At 45.6% G+C, this 17,412-nt stretch overlaps 1 protein-coding gene across 2 annotated transcripts; it reads left to right on the top strand.

The window, feature by feature from the left end:
* Positions 1–1,858: 1,858 nt before the first annotated feature.
* Positions 1,859–17,412, top strand: LOC135248814 (cytokine receptor common subunit beta-like). Of its 2 annotated transcripts, none has more exons than XM_064323762.1 (14): positions 1,859–4,545; positions 7,206–7,392; positions 7,902–8,034; positions 8,384–8,553; positions 8,764–8,915; positions 9,384–9,528; positions 11,162–11,297; positions 11,936–12,087; positions 12,510–12,643; positions 13,196–13,412; positions 14,568–14,658; positions 14,757–14,826; positions 15,142–15,242; positions 16,146–17,412. In XM_064323762.1, the coding sequence occupies exons 2-14, from the start codon at positions 7,209–7,211 to the stop codon at positions 16,915–16,917; spliced, it is 2,457 nt and encodes an 818-aa protein (XP_064179832.1). In that variant the 5' UTR covers positions 1,859–4,545; positions 7,206–7,208; the 3' UTR covers positions 16,918–17,412. The 2 variants fall into 2 exon arrangements, with proteins under 2 accessions (XP_064179832.1, XP_064179833.1); XM_064323763.1 differs by having other exon boundaries at positions 1,864–4,545; positions 13,196–13,376.

The following is a 17,412-nucleotide window of genomic DNA, read 5'->3' as shown; positions in this document are numbered from 1 at the left end:
TTTGGAGGGCTGGGGGAAATTATTACTAATTATTTCTATTACCCTAGAAATGTGTACTCTGTGTACGTAGTACCAAGTTATTTAGGAAGTGTAGCATTCGGTCCATCAGAGAAGCGAATTGGTCTCGGCTGTGCAGGCTGGTGGAGAGAGCACACGCACCTGGGTTGCGTTAGCTAACCAGCCCAGTTGCTTTAACCCTCCTATTATGTTCAAATTAACTAACAACTTTTATGTTTGGGGTCAATTTGACCCCAGCAATATAAACCTGCAGAAAATAATTGTAACTGAAAGTGTTACCCAAGTTTCTCTCTCTGCTACTTTAGGCCTTTCTACTGACCATCTTAATAGCCCATTAAATAAAACATGACTCCCCCCATCTTCCCCTTATACATCAAGTATTGATTTTATATGACTATTGCGAAATATGCAAATGACTGTACAATCTCATTCATTGACCTAAAATGGAAAACAAAGTATGTTTTGGTGTTAGCAGGGCTATATGTTGGTATTAAGTGCTCATTAAAAAAGAAAAATAACATTTGGAAAGAAACACACCTTTTATTATCAAGCATAGTAACATTTTATTTTCAGGGCCAATTTGACCCCAGGAAAAAAATAAAAAATGTCAAACATTTCAAATGTTTAGATTCAGAAAACACTTCAGAACATCAATAAGTAACATTTGACAGTTATTCAATAATGAAGAAACACCAATAAAAAGTAAATTAATCACCAGAATTGAGTTTTGATAAAAAATGAACATAATAGCTCAACTAGGTACCCGTGGGTATCAATTCTTCATTCAGACGAGATAGGTGCAAGTTTGTCACGCTCCTGTTGACCCTGCCTTGTTTCCCTGTTATCAAAGCGTATAATGTGGGAGAAAACATGAAATGTCTCCAGAGACATTGTGGCTGGAAAAATTGCCCTACCAGTGTCAGCATTCCAAAGGCTTGCTGTTGCTTCACCTTTTGACTTGTACACTCCTGCCAAAATAAGCAACCCAATATAGCATTGCTAGTGGATCACATCCAGCTCTTTCCAATTGTCACCATACACACGCCCCCCCTCTAAGTTTGTCATCTCAAGAATATCTTTTGCATTGATGGTGTTATGAAGAGTTCAAATACAGACTTTATGTCTTGTACATGACTGCTAGCATATCTGGTGGGGCCTGGAACTATTTTGATGACATTAGCAGCACTAAGTCTACCCTGTCTTTCAACTGGGGATCCGGACCATAGTAGTTCTCCATTTTTGGAAGTGAACATGTCAGTTCTTGGTGTTGAGAGATGACAGGGGGGTTTCTTGTGGGTTGAGAGATGACAGGAGGGTTTATTGGTGGTTGAGAGGCGACAGGAAGGTTTCTTGGTGGTTGAGAAACAAAAGGAGGGTCAGAATGTGGTATCTCAAAGGCTTCATTCTCATCATCAGAGGAGGATGCCACGTAGTCAGGGTTCTCCTCAACATTATCCTCAGTCTCAGACATATCTTCATCTAAATCACTTTCACCCTCCAAGATCTGTGACAGAACCTCAGTGGCAGAAAATATACGCCTGCATTTGTGTTGAGGCACAAATGCAAAGAGAAATGGTTTCTTCACACACGCATGCTCTCTCTCTCTCTCTCTCTCACTCACACACACACACACACACACACACACAAATTAATGTGAAAGTGCCCTCAGCCAACACAACAAAAACAAGATCAAAATGATGGTTTTATATAACAATAGAGTTTGGGGTCAAAATGACCCCAACAACACTGATGCGTACATGTGTACAGGACATTAATTTCAAAAAGTATGGTAACCATATTTTTAGAGACAGTAAACATTGGATGTGGTCAAATTGACCCCAAACATAATAGGAGGGCCGAGACTGGGAGCTCACATCGAGAGTGCGTTTATGATTTGCGTTCCGGTTTTTTTTTCATTCACATTTTTAGAGATTTGTTCAAGCAAGCAAGCAAGAAAGAAAGGCCGAGAAAGCGATCCTCTGCCGGCATGTAGGAGGAGCTGGCGGCGGCTGGAAAGCGGGCCAGCTATGGGCGGCGCACGGGAAAGTGGTCGCAACGTTTTACATTCTGTCTCTGTTATTTTACCTTGTTGTTCTGGTAAAAAAAATTTTTTGCCTGGAACCCGTGCGGGGGAAGGGCGAAGGTGTTAATCGTTTAATGATTCATTGCTAAGGACCTTGTGGGGGAAAACAATCCTTGAACTGCATTGTACTCCACATCTGCCATTGTTTCAGATTGCTAAATAGTAAATGGACTGCATTTATATAGCGCTTTTATCCAAAGCACTTTACAATTGTTGCCTCTCAATCACCAGAGCAGTTAGGGGTTAGGTGTCTTGCTCAAGGACACTTCGATACACCCAGGGCAGGGATTGAACTGGCAACCATCCGACTGCCAGACAACCGCTCTTACCTCCTGAGCTATGTCGCCCCCCAGATTGGGGTGTATTTATGCCAACAGAGATGCCAAAGATCATCAAGAACTCAGAGGGCTAATGTGTCACATTTCCTGGTCCTGCCTTTCAGCTGCCTACATGACATGGGCAGCACCAGAAGGATGTGGGTGTGTACCTCTCTTTCTTGTTGGCCATTGTTTTGAAATTAACAAGAGGAAATGTCTTTGTCTTCACACAACAAATGCATATGAATATTACCCACAATAAGAATCCATCACATTTTTTGATCTAGGATTACGCACACCATATCAGGATGGTAACTATTTCAATGTTTAAACCAGGCTGACCAGTGGAGGATGGAGGATTTTATTTTTTTTAACCTGATATTTTATATTTTCTATTTGGGGGTACAGGCCTGGTGTTTGCTCTCTCTTCTCTTTTTGCTTATACACAAGTATCGCTTTCTGGAAAGCTGAGCATTAAATGTGGCAGTCTTCCATATTTAAATATAAATTTCAAAGAGAGGTTTTAATTAAGTAGTTCAAAATGCATATATTGTGCAAAATGACATTTTCCTAGATGCTCCTTTACTCAGTGTTTTAATATTCAAAGTATTAACGTAAGCATTCAATGCATTTGCCATATCACAGGCACTCTATGAATTCTGAATGACATATTTCAGAAATATAATTCATAATGTAAATAGGTCTAGCATTAAAAATAAATGTTTAACATGTTTAGTAATTTTTGTAAATGTGAGACTTATCAAATCGGCACCTGTTATAAACTGGAGCTTAAGGCAGCTACCAGTTGGTTATTGGCTCCAGATTGCAGGTTCTGCTCTAATGCTACTCTGATAGCAAGTTTTGCTCATACAATGACTATCCCACTATCCACTTAAAAATTATCCATTAAAAACCGTAAAGCACGCACGCACACGCACCCCTCAAGCCAATCATGAGGTTTAAAAAATGAGATAAATTTGATTGCGGTTAAGGAGTAATAAAAATAAAAATAAAAGCCACCTATATCCTTCTGTATGTATTACAAAAGCACATTTTGTCATTTAAAGGTGATGGTTAGGTTACTGCTTGCCCCTTGCCACCGCGATCCTGATCTGGACTAAAGCGGTTGGTTAGGTTAAAACATGTTTTTTGGTATTTACAGAATGACAATATATAAGATATTATCAAAAAAAAGAAAAAAAAAGCTAAATGTAGGCTGTTGTCTGAAAATTCAGTTAAGCAAAACCCATAATGTTAAAATCAATACATAACGTAGCCTAATATGTCACTCGCAAACAAAGAAAAGGCTGCTAAAAATACTGAAACAAAGCCTGACCGTATACATTATGGCAAATTGGTGACATGTGACATCGACTGATAAAGGTGTTTGGATTGAATAGATTTTAGACGGGAACCGGAGAATAAGGCCTACAGTCTTGCGTTAGGCCTAGATTTTCACTGACATAGGCAGGCCACGAAAAGCATGCAACATGGAATTGTGTTGAACTGCCTTAATTTGTGTTAAATTTTAAAGCTACGAAGACTTGCGCCGCGTTGGTTTGCATCCCAACTTCGGGTTTAATTGTAACATTTCACTCTCGGTACTTTCAGAGAAATTGCCAGTGAATGCCCCAGAAATATAATTGAAATGTGTAATCATAGCAAATGGATGTAGGTTGTTTTGTTTCTATTAAAAATAATTAACCTATCTCTAGTATTATTCCTGAATTGAGCCAAATACGAAAACCGTTAGTTATGTCCCGCTTTCCCTTACATATTCTGTAATTGAAAATAGAAAAAGTCAGTGATTAACTGTTCAAATGTGATCTAAGAATTGAGGGAATTCCGCAAATTGAGCGTTGTTGCCTGTAAACTACCTATTCATCAATAATGCAGTGTAGTGTTGAAACAGATTTCGAAACTAAGTTGAGCGGTTTAAAAAAAATCGAGTAAGGAAGTTTAAAGGAAGTCCAGGAGTAGGGCTAGAATATTTCAGCCAACATCAGCAAACACGGTCTAGCGTCAAATGCAACATGGCATGGGGCCGTATTTAAAAGACCGGACAGGAGGAGGAACCCGACGGTCTGAAAACGCCACGGTCACTTTGGGTCATCGCCGTGTGGGAAGGTTGGTATCCTATAACCTACTGTCTTGCGAGATTTCTTTTAATGTAGCCTGATTTACCGTTGTTGGCAGCCTACCGTATACGCACAAGTGACTGGAAATCACTGTCAAAATACAACCATATTGCAGGGTATATTTTAGAACATTATGGTACTGTAAGTAGGCTAGCTTTTGAACAGAGATATGTATAGGCCTATTCATCACATTCTTTACATTATCGGGTCCTTCGACAAAGTTAACCATTGACAGAAAACACAATTAGGCTACGCTTGTGCATGTTGTTGAATTGTGTCAAAGCTTTAGCCCAGGTTGATTCGTGGAAAATCTCTGATAGCTATTCACGGTTGTTGTTCACATGACTGGCATTTGCAAATGAAATAAAAGCCTGGTTTAGCGTGGGATCGCGTTCGACTACATTTGTCAGAAAAGCCGTTATGACGGAGATTACTCTGATTTCTTATTAATTTCTGTTGTAAAGAGGTCGTCTGAAACTTTTAATTGATTACCCCCCGTACGTCGCCCTTTCTACATTGTCTTCCCTCCGACTTATTTCCATTCCCGTCTATTCTCTTTCAATGTAGTTTTATCCCAATCAGAAACAATTCTCTCCTTGGTTTTTACATTGAAAGTCATGAATCGTATCCTGATAGTTGAGGGTGATGTCGGGAGTAGCCAAATTTTGGCTAGGCTATATATTCCTTTCTGTTTCGATCTGGACTGGACGAAGTGTAGAAGTTTGAATCTATAGAACGTGTTGCCCACATGAAACCTTACTTTTCCGTTGCAACTTGAAACATAGTGGAATTGTAGCTCATTACATATTTTTAATTTATACATAGGTTTACATGTGATATATTTATGTATATGCATACAAAGTAAGTCATAATGTGAATTTGTCTTCCCTGTGGACTAGGTTAATGTTCTCCACATTTGATATTTTGTATCTCTTATTGGATTTTCAACACGCGCGCGCTTGATACATTGGTTTGGTTTTTTGTTGTTGTGTATTGTGTTTCTGTTTAGTTAATAGACAGATATTCATATAAAGCATTACATAAGCATGTTTATTATAACCAGTGGCTTGAGTATTTAAATAGCCTCAATGTTAAAAGATGTTTTTGCAATCAAGGAAATTCTAATAATGAAAATGAAACTGAATCTCTTCTGCATTTATGGAATGATCTTTTCCTCAGTCCGATGGAATCAGTTGTGATTAATGCCTGATTAGCTGTGGAACAGTGAAGGTTGTTTTATTTAGAGAAATTGTACCTGTACCTAATGTACTGTACCTGCCTTAATGGTGGTTACTTAAAAACAACTACACAGAAAATAAAACGTACTTGGAGTTCAGAGAAAGTCGTTAAATGTCTTTAATATGTCCTGAGACCTTGCAGGGAACCATTTTTAACCACTAAAATTTTTAACTCTTAAAACCTGTTGAGGAATATGTAGAAAAAAATTGCATTGTTATGTTTTGGTGCAAATTTATGGGTGGTGTTCTTAACTGGTGGGGGGGGGTAGGTGTTGGTTACCCTCCAACTACCTAGCAGTAATGACACAAGCCTAAAATACACTACAACTCTTGTAAAATGGAGGGGTAATGCTATCATTCCTGTGTTTTGAAGGGGAGCGGTGGTGGCGGTGAGGGGGAGCAGCAAAGGGGTGGGGTGATGGTCACCCTCCTAACACAATAATGACACAAGCATGACGTTCACTGTACCTCATGAAACGTTACCGCACATCAGTTCTTGCGTAATGCTATAATGAGCATATTGCCTGCAGTAATACAAACATGGCTGTGCTACCACTGAGTTCCAATGTTGCACTTTTTGCAACATGGTCAAAATCACTTCAGAGCAAGACTTACATTGTTTTGTTTCACTTAAAGCGATTATCCACATGTGCTACACACATTTGGTGTCCAGATAACATAATGCATATGTATTGTACGGCATTTTGATGCTAGACTGCAAAAATATGGGAGGAGAGAATGGAAATGTATGCATTTGACCTGCTGCAGCTGATTTATCATGGCTGGTGGCCATAGTGACAAAGGTAATTGCTCTGTTTTTAACGTCTGCAAAAACTGGGTGTAGACTGCCCCCCACAAGGTCAGCGTGGCCATTCCTAAGAGCGTGTTCGAGTCAACGTGTTATAGGGAAGGGTCATAAATCTAACAGTTCTCAGCATCACAGGTGGAATAATTCTGTCAGAAAATGAAAATGCCATATAATGTGTGTACGCAGTTTTCTTTTTCCTGCACATACATATGTTAATTAAGTAAACACATTTACAGTGTTTACATGAGACCAGCCACATCCTCAGATTATGAAGCATGGGGCTTTATTCATGAAAAAAAAATGGAAGTGAACACTGGTACACAAGCAACTTCGTAACTTACCGTGAGAGTTGCTAACGTCCAAATAGGTAAGGAAAGCTGCTTTTGTTGGCTTCTTAACATCCAGGTAAGCGTTCACAACGCAAATAGCTCTATAATATGTAGCCTACTCTTATCAGAGCTGATTTTACGCTGTGCATTTTGCTGGTTACAAATTAAACATTACATAACTGCAAACACATTTACAATCCTGGGACCATTTAAAAAACAAAACATGACACACACAAAAAAAAAAAACGAAGCCGTCACATCCGCTGTCTTTCAGGTTATGCACCTGTGCTCAGCGCTCAACCTCACGCTCCCTTGGAGGCTTCGGAAGGCGCTCTGTCCACAGAGGGGCTTGGCTCCCGTCTGGTCCCCGAGCAGGATGCTCGTCTTCTGGGCCCTTCGTGCTTCTCTCCTCCCTGCCCTGGCGCTGGCCTCTGAATCGGAACGCTGCCCTGCACAGAACCGTGAGAACGCTTCGCCTCCCGGGGGAAATGCTCTGAAGCTCCTGCTTGTTCACTGCTGCGCTCATGCCGCTCATTGCATGGCAGATTCCACAGATTTAAGTTTGATTGACACGTGCCACTTAGATCTCCACCTCACTTCCCTCTCCACGCAGTAAAGTATTCTGCGTTGACTCAACACTAACAAAGGCCGTATTAGTCCAGTAGGGATAAAATGTACTCTGTCAGAATAAAATCTACTCTCGCAAAGTTTAATGTACTCTAGCAGAATAAAATGTGGTCTATCAGAGTTAAATGTACTCCGTCACTGTTGATTGAACCATCTAGGGTGTAAGATCACATATATGTGATTAGAATCTTCTTAACTGAATGTTCTAACGTTGATGTAACAATCACCACTGGTATTGGGGAATAATGGAGTTCTAGAACACTGACTTTAGAATTTTGAAGAATAAAAACATTCCAAGAAGGCTGCTCTTCAATGGGTTAATGCTGAGCATGCTTCCGTGCAGCTTCCACTGTGCTGGATTCCTTGGAGTGCTACAATGACTACAATTCCTACATTCGCTGCAGCTGGAGAGAGGACAATCGGACACACTCACAAGCCCCCCTGTCTCTCTTTCACTGGGACGAGGAGGATAACAGGTGAGGAGAAGACACCTGCTGAATCGTGCTTAACGGAGAGAGTTATGGAGTAGGGGAGGGGCTCCAAGGCAGTGTGCGTGTGATGCACGGGGCAAGAATAGAAACTATCAGCTCATTTGGTTTATGGGTTAGAAAGGCCGGGGCAATTTAATGGAAGAGAGAGTTTTAAGGGCTGCAAAGAGAAAGATGAGATGGAGAGGAGGGCAGAAGTAAAGAGTGGATGGGGGGGGGTGGGGGAGCAGGCGCTCATCAAGGCCGAAAACTCAGATTAGACCTGAAAGCTCAACATTGAACCTTTTGTGTAATCTGTCCCATCCCCCCCCTCCCCCCCCGTCCTTTTCATTATCAGTGAGTCTGCGTGTGAGCCTCGCGGCCCCCCCGTCCTGCTGCCCGACGGCCAGCTCGCGCCCCACTGCCAGTACAACACCACGCTGTTCGGCATCTGGAACCAGGACCACTTCTTCTTCAAGACCCCTCACTCCCCCGGCCTCTCCAGGAACCTCTCGGTGTCCCAGCTGGGTCAGTCCTGGACGTCTGGGGCGGCCCGCTCTTTGTTCCTCTCCTAATGTGCTTGCGCTCTGTGGCTAATCCCGCCTTTGTCGGGGCAGAATAAAGACGCGGAGGTTTCGCGAGGGTTTGACGTGATGCGCGTGTCATTGAGACTGGCTCCTTCGCTAGAGTGCCCTCGCTGTTGTCATTAGCTCTTTCGATTTTTTGCTCTTTGTGCAGTGAGAGTGCGCCCCCCCCACAGCCTGTCCCAAAGAGCTGTGGAAGGAGGGGGCAGAGCGTTGCGCTGGAACAGCTCCTACCCTCCCTCCTCAATCCTCTACCCAACTCTGAACTACCAAGTGAAGTACAGGCGGACGGGCCAGGACTGGACGGTAAATATTGTTTAAAAAAAATAAAAATAAATAGACGTTTTTTTTGTCTTGTCTGTGGCAGGGCTTCTCTGTAAGAGAGACCTTGGTCTCAGTAGGACCTTCCTGCTTAAATTTAGGTCAGTTAAGAAAATGAAATCAAATCAAATGCAGCATCCAGGCAGTTTGGTTCCAGCGCTGAGCTTCTGCGCCCTGCTGAAAAGTTACAGTGGCACATTTCCACACGGCGCGAACCTCTGCCTGGGTGTCCACCTGCTGGTGTGTGTGTGTGTGTGTGTGTGTGTGTGTGTTTACGTGGGGGAGTGTGTGTGAGAGAGAGTTTGCATGTGTGTGTGCTTGCGTAAGTGTGTTTGCCTGTGTTTTGTACGGGTATATGTGTGCATGTGTATTTGAGTAGGCGTGTGTGTGTGTGTGTGTGTGTGTGCGCCCACATCTGTATTGTGTGATCTCATCTAAATAACTTCTCTTCAGGTTTTGGAGGTTTCTGAGGAGGAATTAGTCATCGAGTCAGACTCATTGGCACCTGGCTGCCGGTATGAGGCTGGGGTGAGGAGTCGGGGAGGAAAGGGGCGGTGGAGCGACTGGAGCCCCCTGGTGGAGTGGAAGACTGAAGAGGGTGAGCCTTTCTTAATGATATTATTGCTGTATCAATTACTGCACCAATACCTGGGACCATATTTACTAAGGATTTGCGGGGCTTATATGGACGCCAACTAGACAAATTTTTTCCATATTTGCTATGATCTTTTTTTGGTCACCTAGCATCCAATGTGAGAATACACTCCTAAAACCATACTTTTCAAGGACAAATAACTTTTTAAAATGATGTATGATTTGATTTATTATAAAAAATCATTACGCCTGAAATTTATACCGGCAGTGCGTTTAAACAAGCTCGCTGCGGCTGCGCTCGTTAGCATAACCGGTCTTAGAGAATGTTCCGCTAAACTGAAGATGTGCGGCGACGCAGAAATTTGCAGCCCTGACGGGGATTTCCCGCGTGGCTAGTAAATACGGACCCTGGAGTCCATTGTTCACTACCGTTTTGGGGAAATGAGAGAATAGCGGCCGGAAACATCGAGTGGAATGAGGAAGTTCGTGTGGCATCACCATTAAAAAAAAATTAAAAAAAATAAAGTAAAAAACAATTCGATGGGAGGGTTAAAAATGCCGTCTTAAAAATCCACACCAGCTCTTGGACAGAGTGTCCGCACTCGTGTAAAGAGGAAAAACTTACCGCGGCATTAACAGAAAAGGCAGAAGAGAAATATTACATTACGTCTCCATTCAAGTGGGGTTCATAATGAGCAGTCAATGTACGCTAGCTGTGGTTAGTGATGGGGAAGTTGACAGTTGCAACTATGTGCTGTGAAAGCATTTCCTTCTTCCTTTCCCTGTGTCACAGTGCATTTATAGAAGAAATCACATGTCCAGTGCATTCACATTTCCTTATTTTTTGAATTCGCTCTGATTTTGAGGTGCTTTTTGTGGTAGACGGGGCTTTTTGGTGCAGGCTTTTTTTTCCCACAGCAGTGTTCTCGTCCCTGCTGTGCTGCTGTGCATAGATTTCTTCCCCCCCACCCCCCACCCCCACACCACCATGCAGGTTCTCTTGTTGCATTGCCTCCCCCTGCACATTCTGATTGATTTCCATCATTAGGCGCATCCGCTTCCTCAGCTCATGGCATGGACCTGGCTGAACGGGCTTGCACATCAGTGAGGCGCTGGTCTCTGGTCCCCGAGCCTGAGAGCTCCTCCAGCCTGTGTGGGTGTGTCAGCTGCTGTCCCTGTCACCAGCAGTGTGTGTTTGGCCCCAGCAGGGCCACTGTCAATGTTTTCCACGGGCCCTGGGGGGGAAGGGGGTGTCCTGGGGCCCGGGAATTTCACCCAGCGGCCCTGGGCCCCTGCTGTGTGTGTTTGGCCCCTGCACCTGGACCCCTTTAACCTGCAGTGTCTGTTTGGCCCCTACGCCTGGGCCCCTATAACCTGCAGTGTGTGTTTGGCCCCTACGCCTGGGCCCCTATAACCTGCAGTGTGTGATTGGCCCCTACGCCTCCCCCTATAACCTGCAGTGTGTGATTGGCCCCTACGCCTCCCCCTATAACCTGCAGTGTGTGATTGGCCCCTGCGCCTGGGCCCCTATAACCTGCAGTGTGTGATTGGCCCCTGTGCCTGGGCCCCTATAACCTGCAGTGTGTGATTTGCCCCTGTACCTGGGCCACTATAACCTGCAGTGTGTGTTTCATCAGCCCCTGTGCCAGGCCCCTATAACCTGCAGTGTGAGTTTGATGGAGAGACAACGATGAGCTGCAGTTGGGAATTGCAGGCGGACCTCGCCCAGCTTGTCACCTACCACCTCTCCTACCGCACCGATCCCACTGCACCGTGAGTCTAACTGTGTGCGCGTGTGTGTTTGTGTGTCTGTTTGTGCATGTGTGTGTGTGTGTGTCTGTGTGTTTGGCGTGTGTGTGTGTGAGTGTGTTTGTGGGTGTGCATGTGTATATATATATGTAAGAAAAGAAAAAGACATTCAGCGATGAAAAACAAAGTACCCATTAACTGGGGGTATGGTGCATTTAGCAACCGGTATCGTGAGCAGACAGTCAGCTATGCCATTTACTGTAATCCACATAACTACTCTACATTAATATTTCCGAAGAGGGTGGACTGCACCCTGGACTGGTTGGCAATCCGTTGCAGGGCACACATGCTACTCACTCCTGCACTCATACCTATGGGCAGTTTAGCGTCTAATTAGCCTACCTGCACGTCTTTGGACTGTGGGAGGAAACGCAGACACAGGGAGGACGTGCAGACTCCACGCAGAAAGGCCTCGGCCCAGGGTTTTCTTGCTGCGAGGCAACAGTGCTGCCCACCACCACCATGCCACCCAGTATATTATAATAACGATGGTTTCCCCCTCTCTCTCTTTCTCTCTCTTTTCCTGTCTCTCTCTCCCTGTCTCTCTTTCTCCCTCTCTCTCTCTCTTTCTCTCTCTCTCTCTCCTTCTCTCTCTCTCTCAGGGTCAAGTGGTGCTGTTCTGACGGTCTCAGTGTAGACACCGGTCTGTCCGCGCTGAGGCTCAGCTGCAGTTTCTCAGTCTCACAGCCGGAGCAGCTGCTGGTGGAGCTCACTCCCTCGTACAACACCAAGATGATCGAGGGTTGCACAAACAGTGGGTGTTTCTCTTTCCTCATCCTTCGTTCAATACCTCCATCCCTACCTTCGTCTTGGGCTGTGTCCACTTGTCAGTTACACACCTGTTGTCCTGTAGTGAGATGGTTATGGCTCTTCAATGGCTCATTTGTGGTAGAAGCTGTGAGGATATTACTTTTATTCCCTGAAGGCAAAAAATAACATAGTGAGAAGAAGACATTCTCTGCATTGTAAAGAAATGCAATATCCACAGTGCATTGGTGAAATTCACCTGTTAGTCCTGCAAATGGCATCAGGAGATTTAGCTGCGTATCAGTGCTCCCACCTAGTGGCCGGTTGTGGCTCTGCAGGGTAGTGTAGCTAAAAGGCTAGCAGAAAAAAAACTGTGCTGTCAGGGAGAGGACTGACTGGAGTTTCACCCTTTTCCTCCACTTCAACCAGTCCGCCCAAACCCCCCGGACAATGTGATGCTCGAGAAAGTAAAGGAAGATTGGAAGCTGAGCTGGACCCCCCCCCCACGCGACTCCAAAGTCCCAATCTACTTCGAGGTGCGCTACTGGACATCTGACACACCGGTGAGTGAGTGTCTGTCTGTCCGTCCGTCCGTCCGTCCGTCCCTCCAGCCTGTTGTGCTAGATGCCTCAGTCTGACAGGTCACCTGTCACAACCCATGACCACTTCCCTCAGATTTACTCTGCCTCGCGAGCCCCTCCCCCATATTAACAGAAACAATAATACTATTGTTATTGTTGTTGTTGTTGTTATGTTTTGCAAATATGCACATTTTGATTATTACTTTATGTATTTCTATGGTTTCCCAACCCTGCTCATGGAGATCTACCATCATGTAGGTTCTCATTTCAGCCCAAATTTGACACACCTGACTCTGCTAATCAGCAGCTGAATGAGTTCTCTAGCTCCTTGAATGAGGAGCGCTTTGCTAGGGTTGGAGACAGGACGGCAGATTGCCAGGAACAGGGTTGGGCAGCCCTGATAGAGCGAGCGAGCGAGCGAGAGAGAGAGAGAGAGAGAGAGAGAGGTGAGAGTGAGAAACACCTTTCATGTCCACATTGCTTATAATCCCTGCCTCCCCCCCCCCCCCCCCCCCCCCTCCCCTCCCCATACAGGAGGAGGCGAACAACTTCACTGTTCCTAAGGGGGTTTCGTCGCACCAGTTCCCTGAGTCTTCTCTGCTGCCCTCCACGGGATACAGTGCAGCGGTGCGCGCCCTGGTCACCCCCGGTACGGGCGTGTACGAGGGACTCCCCTCCGACTGGTCAGAGCACGTGCACTGGAACACACACCCAGGTGACGTCCCACCACCGGGCCGACACAGCTCAGGAGGTTAGAGCGGTTGTCTGGCAGTCAGAGGGTTGCCGGTTCAAGCCCCACCCTGGGCAAGACACCTGACCCCTAATTGCTCTGGTGAATGAGAGGCATCAATTGTAAAGCGCTTTGGATAAAAGCGCTATATAAATGCAGTCTATTTACCATTTACCGCCTCACCCACCGACCCAGTCTGTTTTGTCAGTTTGGAGACTCACGAGATTCAAATCTGCACAGCCCTAACTGTGTAAAGCAGGGCTCTGTAGCTCCAGTCCCGGAAAGCTGGAGAGTTTTATTTTTCACTTTAAAAGTGATTCAGCCCAAAGATGCCAAATGAGGAGAGTTAACGGCATCGGCAGCTGAGCGCAGTCTATGCCCCTGGGGCAAGACTCCCGTCTGTCACAATGTTATGTTAAATTAAATTGTTTTTAAAATATAGTTTACTAGAGCGCTAGAACCATCACAGAAAGAAAATGAAACTGTTACCTACCCCCACAAATCCAAGCCTATCTGTCCAGAACCTCTTTCGCTGTAACCTTAGTACCCCCCCCCCACCCCATCCATTGGGCCAGTCCTCCATTATTCCAGAGTGCCCTCTTCCCTTCACTTCTGATCACAATCAATTTCTGCCTTTACTGGGCATTAGGAAGCCGAACCTGGCCCCCTCCTCCCTCGGATACATCACCGGTTGTTGCTAAGGGCGTGGTTGCGGGCTTCAGCGGGGTGATTGGGCGAAACGAGAGGCCGGGTGTGTGACAGGGAGATGCCCGTGCACCCTCGCACGTGGCCACACCCCCCCCCCCCCGGGAGTGAGAGAGAGCAGTGTGGCTATGTAACTTGGCCGTGTGCAGCGAACGCGTCGTCCATCTTACTCCCCTCCAATTAGACACTGCTGACAAGGTGCTCTCATCATCATTAGCCCTAATAAGGAAGCTGCCGTATCCATGGTGACTCATCATCCCCCCTCCCACCCCCACCACCACTAACGGGAAGCAGCCTGTCACACGCTCAGCTGCACATAAGGTGTTGGGGGGTGGGGGGGGGGCTGGGAGGGTAATAGTAAGTGGAGTGTTGCATATACTAATGTGTGTGTGTGTGTGCGTGTGCGCGCGTGCGTGTGTGTGTTCATGCGTGTGTGTGTGTGTGTGTGTGTATATCTTTTTATGCTGACAGCTCCCTGGCCCTACTACTACTGCATCCTGTTCCTGATGGCGGTGGTCCTCTGCCTGTTGCTCACCTTGCTCGCCATTCCCCCCTGTCGAAGGTACCCGTCGCACCGCTGCCGACACGTGTTCCTGACACCTTAGTGCTCACGCACCGACAGCGGGGTGACCTCACAGTGACCTTTGTCTCACCTTTCAGGAGGGTGAAGGTGTGGGTGGTGTCTGTTCCTTCTCCCTTCAAGAGTAAAGTGCTGAAAGAGATGGGGAAGGTGAGTTTCACCCGTCTGCTGCTCCTCCTCCTCTTCCTCGTTGTCTAAATCTTTTTCAGCTCATCTCTTCCCCCTTCCCTTGTTTTCGCTTCTTCTTCTGTCCTCACCCTGTCCTACTACCTCTCTTTCCTGACCAAGTTATGAGACCGCCAATGACAGGATATACGTCAGTTAGGGTATCTCCACTGGAAATCCCCATTGAAAATGGACTGCAAAAAAATCTTAACAATTTGAATAATTATGAAAATTCTGTATAGTGTTCGTGGGCATGTTTTTTATGTGTGTGAGTCTTCTTTGTGTGTCTTCTTCGTTTAGAAGTCTACAAATAACAGCTTGGCCTATCAGAAAGTGTTTGAGGGAGCTCATATCAGCAAGATTGAAGTGTTGAAGGTCCAGGAAATTGAGTGCAGTCCACAGTAAGTTTTTCAGTTTACATATACTCTTCATACCGTAGGCTTGTGTGGCTCAAGCTTGGCTGAAAGTGTAACGTTCAAGATGCTGTATTTGGTACTCCTTTTTATTCAGCTTTGCAAGTATATATCCTGAAAATAGACGTTGGAAAATAAAATTGTGAATTCTGGAGAAGTCTACATTTCTGTCTTGTTGAATGTCACACTCTAATCTCAGTGTGTGCTATTTTAATTCTCTAAGGGACTGTTGGGAATTAAAGCTCAAAGAAACGAGTTGTGCACTCTGTACCCTAACAAGCCACTAAAGGATATGCAGTGGGCCATGACCGTGGTTTTCAGACACTGTGATCTTTCGGCACATTCGCCCAAGATGTTCAGTGCAAGGTCACCGTTCACAGTCAAAACACAATCCAGAGTTTGTGAGTCCAGAGTCCAGGCTTAATCTAAAAACTCAAAAAAGCCCTCTGGTGTCAAAAAACCTGTTCATCTGTGGACATTTAACTGATCAAGATTTGTTTAAAAGAATGAGCAATCACAAGTCTGATTTTCAGTGAGAAGGAGAAAAGGAGCTGTGCATTCTGGGTATTGTAGGAGGTTTAAGAAGTGAGAAGTTGATTGACTTGGTCTTGATAACGGTTCTTAGTGACTAGAAGGAAGGAAGAAAGTTAGGAGGAGCATTTCAGTATGGATGGATTTTACTGGTAACCCTAGTAAAACTCACTTCTGTGAAGGAATGAGAGTCAGAGACAGATCACCATGCAGGACTTCTAATAATCAAGTCAAAAACTGAAATTAAAAAATTAAAAATTAAAAGGAAACAATTCTTTTGTTCCAGACAAATTAATATTACCTGTTTAACGGCTTGGTGTTTTTAACTCGGTGTATTAAGACATTCATTTTCTGGGTTAGTGCATCGGAGGATCCCGTCCAGCGGCTGTGGCTGACTACTGCTGAGGAAGATGGACCGTACCAACAGGTCTCCGGGCAGGGGGCAGGTGTACCCGCTAATGCTAGTTTGAGTGGCCCTGGCGTTTCACCCTCCCCTGGTCCCGAGCCCCAGAGTGAGGGGGCTGTGAGTGGGCCCAGTGTGGAGGACGGCGTCTCCCTCTCACCTCTGCCCACCGCCCCGAAAACACCCCTCCAGTGTGGGAGCGAGTACGTGGAGGTACCTCAGAACGTGTCCCCTGCGTGGTCCGTGGAGGAAACGGAGCCACGGGATGTGTGCATTCACATTGGCTGTCCCCTGTTGGGACCTGCTGAGTCAGAGACAGAGCTGCCTTTAGCCCCCAAACAACTGGGTTTGGACCCAGGTGCCTATATGCCCATCCCCTGTAAGACTCAAGAAGTTATAATCCGGCAAAATCAAGACTGTTCCCTACTACCGGATCTCGGGACGGTCAAAAAGAGTGCCGCACCCCCCTCTGTACCCCCTGCTGGATCCGGATCTGGGGATCTGGCTGGGGACAGAGTGGGCTGGCTGGAGGACATCAAAGAGGATTACGCCTATGTGAAACTGTCCTTGGGTATGACTCACACAGAATTCTGCCCCGACTGCGAGACACAGAAAGACACGCAGCTGTCAATCGCCTCCTCCCCTGTAGAGGGCAGCACAGAGCAGCATGGGGGCACCGTCTGGGCAGATCTGCCGAGGTCCGAAGCCGTGTCCGGATCAGCCTGCTAACTACTGTGTCCTCAAAGTATGTACTCTCAACTTAGGACACTGCATACTGCTCGGTCCGTATTTTTAGTACGCAGTGGGCAGCATGTGAAAAGTATCCTCCAGACTGTTTTCCAGCCGTACTGTGGGAGTGTGTTCAGATGTTCCACGCTTGTGTGGCCAGTCTCATTTCATTGTTTTTGTTGCAGGAGAACATCAGAGAAGCTGTGTCTCTTTTTTTTTTTAAAGCAACGCTGTGTGGCAGAATCGCAGGACCAGAATGGTTGTTTACTACCTGAAAAGTATGATTCCGAATATACTCTGCTACGCTGATAAATATATCATACTGGGATTCTAAGTACACCTCATGAAGGGAAAATTTTTCCTACTTAACATCTATCATATCCAGTGTACTGAACAACTATACTCAATAGTCGGCAAGTGCGCTTATTTGGACACAGCCCATTTTAAGAACACGGTCCATCCCCAACTCAATACAATGTAGTAAAAGAAGAACGA

Source organism: Anguilla rostrata, chromosome 2 (assembly GCF_018555375.3).
Source record: "Anguilla rostrata isolate EN2019 chromosome 2, ASM1855537v3, whole genome shotgun sequence".
Taxonomy (NCBI): Eukaryota; Metazoa; Chordata; class Actinopteri; order Anguilliformes; family Anguillidae; genus Anguilla; species Anguilla rostrata.
The sequence above is the reverse complement of the archived record's forward strand: the minus strand, read 5'-3'. Positions and strand labels throughout refer to the sequence as shown.